General features: G+C 38.5%; 1 protein-coding gene across 2 annotated transcripts; it reads right to left on the bottom strand.

Annotated features, from left to right (window-relative positions):
• Nucleotides 1–1,375: 1,375 nt before the first annotated feature.
• Nucleotides 1,376–3,431, bottom strand: LOC108628433 (facilitated trehalose transporter Tret1-like). Of its 2 annotated transcripts, none has more exons than XM_026816473.1 (4): nt 3,277–3,431; nt 2,936–3,202; nt 2,332–2,755; nt 1,376–2,260 (listed from the first exon to the last, which is right to left on the bottom strand). In XM_026816473.1, the coding sequence occupies exons 2-4, from the start codon at nt 3,170–3,172 to the stop codon at nt 1,623–1,625; spliced, it is 1,299 nt and encodes a 432-aa protein (XP_026672274.1). In that variant the 5' UTR covers nt 3,173–3,202; nt 3,277–3,431; the 3' UTR covers nt 1,376–1,622. The 2 variants fall into 2 exon arrangements, with proteins under 2 accessions (XP_026672274.1, XP_026672273.1); XM_026816472.1 differs by having other exon boundaries at nt 2,936–3,198.
• Nucleotides 3,432–4,778: the final 1,347 nt, after the last annotated feature.

Here is a 4,778-nt window from a genome sequence, read left to right as displayed (position 1 = left end):
ATTATATTCCCTCTAATGTTTGCCGTTTATCTCTTCGCGCTTTTTATCTCCATCACTTTCTAGCCCACCTTTTTCTCTCATCATATCATACGAAACGACAGCAATTTCAATATACTACAGCTATAACAACGAAATATTACTATTATTTTCTTCATTAAATTTGCATACTGTATCATACGATCTTTCGTACATTGCATGTCATTTAGTTTCGCATCTTGTAACAATATCGGATCCGGAAACTCGTAAACTTAGGATACAACATTATTTGGAAGTTTATGCTTACTAAATAGATGAATGGAAACGTCGAAACTTAATTAACTCAAATAATTCGAGTTTACCTCGCGTTTCAGAAGCCCGGATCACGGTGCTGGTACCAAAGTTGGAGCTGGATAATGAACAGACGACATCGTTGTCTCTGTTGAAACTCGAAGAGGCCACAGCGATCGATCAGATTCTTCAGTCTCAGGAACACACCTGAAATTCGTATGCGAACGCCGACGGCGAGATCTGATTCTCGCTTCTGGTTGCGAATTTCCCTTACCCCCGGTGCGATCCACGACACTACTGAATAATCTATCCTCGTGGGAGACACGTCCATGTACAATGTTGATTCATGGGGCATCAACGGTTGAAAGTCGTCGCGTCTCTCATAAAGCGATGACCGGTTCGATCGATTGGCGACTTTTCTCCGCGAATTGGTTCCCATTAATAGAATCTGCTGCGTCGGCCACTCGGCGATTGTTCGATCTACTAGTAACGCGTTTACCGAACACTTAAGAACACTATCATCGGCTTGAGTAAAACCAAAGAGGAAAAAATTGTCATCGACCTGCGGTTCCCGCTCGTAGAAATTCTGTAGATCGACGTGTTAATAACACGTAAGGGTAAATTGCAACGCCTAGCTACTTCAATTACCGCGAGAACTGAGGCGCGTGGGAGAACGGAAACGGAGGCAATCGAGAGTGAACGTAACAATAAGCGTTCCAGGATCGATATTGGCACCGTTCCTTGACGTTATTATTATCGTTGTGGTAACGGGTTTCGAATTTCCCCATAGAAGATGAACGCTTCGCCGGTTCATCTAACCGTTCTGCGAAACGATCAGCCGATCCGGCCACGAAAATTATTGTAAAATGTATATTAAACGAGTATCTCTTCGCGCTGTCACGGGCATAAAAACGTATTGTAACAAGTGCAGGAATGACCAATTATATTTTTGTATCGTCTTTTTCAAACGAATCTGCATTTCCGAGCAGAACGCTCTCTAGTTTACAACACGATTTTTTGAAGCATGGTCCATTTTCATATTAATTCGATTACTCACGAAATTTGAATAATATTCGTATCTTGATTTTTATATTAAATACAAACAAAATAACGCAGATCATAAATTAATTACCAGAATACATAAATTAATTATAATACATACATAAATTAATTACCTACCAGACTGCTCGCGCCCTTTTTGTACATATTACTGTTACAGTACCTGTTTGTATAGATAACAAAGAAGAAACTTCTAAGAGGCTGTTCAAACATTTTCAATAAATAATTTATGTGGTTTTCTACTTAATTATATTAAACCCCATTTGTCCTTGCAATAAATCCAGCCGCTCGATTTATCATTTCTTTATCCTACCCACCGAACTATCTGAAATCTGCAAAAATTGTCCTTTCGTCTCCGGTAAGTAAAACACCAGGAAGAAGATACTGAACACGTTGAAACCGGAAAACAGCCAAAACCCGATGTGTATGCTGTTCGCAAACACGACGGTGCTCCAGATACGTAATATGATAAAGGACCAAATGAAATTTACGCAGAAACCGAGTCCCACGCAAGCTGCTTTCGCATACATCGGGAAGATTTCGTTCATAACGACGAACGGCACGCTAGCCAGTCCCAAAGAAACGCTTATTACATAAAGTAATGCTACTCCGAATGCAAATGGTTGGAAACCCGAAGTATCCAAGTTCTTTTGTTCCAGGAAGAAATAAATTCCTAATAGAAAACTGCAACTTGCAACGCCCACGGTCGACACGATTATCAGAGGCTTTCTTCCCAAACGATCTACCAAACTGATACAAAGGAGGTATGACATTAGAAATACTATCGGTAAAACAATGCTTATGTAGGTTCCCGGCAGTTGGACGTTGTCAATCTTCTCAAAAATTGTTCGCGAGTACGTAATGAGGATAATCGTGCCCGAGAACACTTGCAACGTCATTAAATTGGCACCGATCAAGATAACTCTTTTGCCACCTGAAACATCAAGCTGTTGAATATATAATAGAAAAAGAGAACGGATTGATTGGATTTGGAAAAAATTTCACCTTTTTCAGAAGCCAAGTGAAAAATGGAAGATATTGTTCCATTGTACTGAGAATCAGATTCGACTGATTTCATAATCGAATCGAGTTCCTCCGCAACGTCGGCCGAGTTACGCATGTACATCAAAGAATCCATGCCTGCACCAAATCGTTTCCGGCGTAGCAAGTAGAAAGGACTCTCCGGCATCCAGGCGAATACGATGAATTGCAACATCACCAGAAACATTCCCACGTAAGAGTATTTCTCAATAGTACCAATTGAGGTGAGTACATAACCGAGGAAGGAACCGCAGTAATTCATTAGCAGGAAACAACTGCACAGAGCACTCCGAATGTGTGGAGGCGAAATCTCTGTCACGTAGATCGATCCGCTCGTGAAAATTATGCCACTGGCAGTGCCGCCTATAAAACGGGACACGTAGAGATTCTGGAAACAAACGCAGCTGCTGATGGCCGAGATTCTCTTCGTTTCTTTAATCCCTTACTCATTTCCCTTAATTGATGAATAAACGTTACGAATGAATATGAAATTGACTCGTTATTAAAGAATCGATAATAAAATTTGATGTTCCTAGAGAATACGAGAATTAAATTCTCTTTAATTTACCGAAATCGATGGACTCCACAGCATCAGCATCCAACTAACAGAGCTGGGAAAAATTGTGAGCAATATCAAAACTTTTCTGCCCACGATATCAAGTAGAAATATCGAAAGAAAACATCCACATGCCATTCCAAGTGTAAAGACACAAACTGTCCAACAGGCTTCGTTCGCAGTGATCTTGAAGGAGAAGTCATGATCCAGTAATCGAGGTGTTATCGGCGACGTCCATCCCAGAAACATTCCCGCGTTCAATTCGGCCAAGCATACTGTCTTAGCGCAACAAGCATTGATATCGTAAATCAAAGAATACAACTAGACTATTTTAATTACAAGATTTCTCTTACCCGAGAGAAATGTCAGGCAAAACTTTAAGTTAGGCATGTTCACAATTTTCGCGTGACGTCTACTGAACGTTTTCTGCAGGAGGAAGTAAAATTGCGTTTCACAACAAGCATAATAGCAGCGATAAAAGTTTTTAGTGAGCTTACCTTTCACAGTCATTTCAATATGTAAACGAGGCGCGATAGCCTTCGTTCCAGTGTATACTAATTACTGCAACTCGGATAACGTATGATTAATGTTTGTTTTATAAATAACTTGTGAAAACAATACACATACGTATTCCTAATATTTGTTTAATTCAGAAACAACAGGACCGCGTGTGTAATAAGTAATATTTACCGCCGGTGACACGAGTATTCATTCATGGAGTCGAGCTTTTAAAAATGCTATAAACAGACAGCAATAACGCTTAATAATTAATGGGATAAATACAGGTGGAATAATAAGTAAACGAATATCTCTGATATAATTATCCTTTACACGCACAAGCCAATGCTGCGCGCCACAGTAATTTGTAATAGTAGCATGTATTTATATCGCAATTTGCAATACCTGCAGGTAACGTCGTTGATTACTTGGATGTTAATTAGTACGAGATACAAGCAACCAAAGGATAACCCGATTCCCACGTTGAACATTAATCTCATTATGTACAGTTGGTTCGGGAAAATTTCGAGTAGCATTTTATCAAGCGTCCATTACTCGCTATATTACTCGATGTTTGTACATTATTCATATATCAATGAATAATTAAAAAGATCGTGAGTGAATGTTTGATATTTAGAACATTAGACAAAAGCTTCAATTTGTACGCATTGCTTGGTATGAAAGTAATGCAATAACAATACATTTCAATATTTTATTGTTGCTTAATATTTAATATAGGAAATACGTTGAGACTTACGCGATTACGCGTAAGGCACATGTCTTTGTTCGCCGATCACTAACAGGAAATTGTAATCACTGTCAGTATCATAAGCTTATTAGCGACAGTAGTAATGGACTGTATACGTCAGACAGTACTCAAGGGAATCCAATATTCGAACTGATTGCAGAAACTGGATAATAATATTAAATAAAAGCATATATAAACTCCTCTCGATTTATTCCGTTTAAATCAACAAATTACAATTATTTAAATATCTTAAATAATTCCTATTTTCATTTAATCGCAAAATAGGTGCATTTACATAGAACGCAATTTTCCATTAATGAACCATGAAAGTTCTATTTGTGGTAGACAACATCCGTGAAAATTTATTCTGGATTAAAATGGATACTCTGAAATCCGTGGGTGTACGTTAAAATTTAATTGTAAGGTAACACGGCGGCAAAGCAACTTGTGCTGGTCGTGTGTCGTGTATACAAGATGCGTTTCAGGGTTACCCACTTTGCTAACAAAAAGACGAGCATAAAAGCCTTTCTCTTTGTACTGCGACGAAGAATTTTAAGACACTCACTAAATAAATAAATGAACATTATTTAAGGATGTATAGGCTATATA

The sequence above is a fragment of the Ceratina calcarata genome, unplaced genomic scaffold (genome assembly GCF_001652005.2).
Source record: "Ceratina calcarata isolate Rehan_Ccalc_2016 unplaced genomic scaffold, ASM165200v1 scaffold525.2, whole genome shotgun sequence".
In the NCBI taxonomy this organism is placed as follows: domain Eukaryota; kingdom Metazoa; phylum Arthropoda; class Insecta; order Hymenoptera; family Apidae; genus Ceratina; species Ceratina calcarata.
Note: the sequence above shows the minus strand (reverse complement) of the source record. Positions and strands in the feature narration are given on the sequence as shown.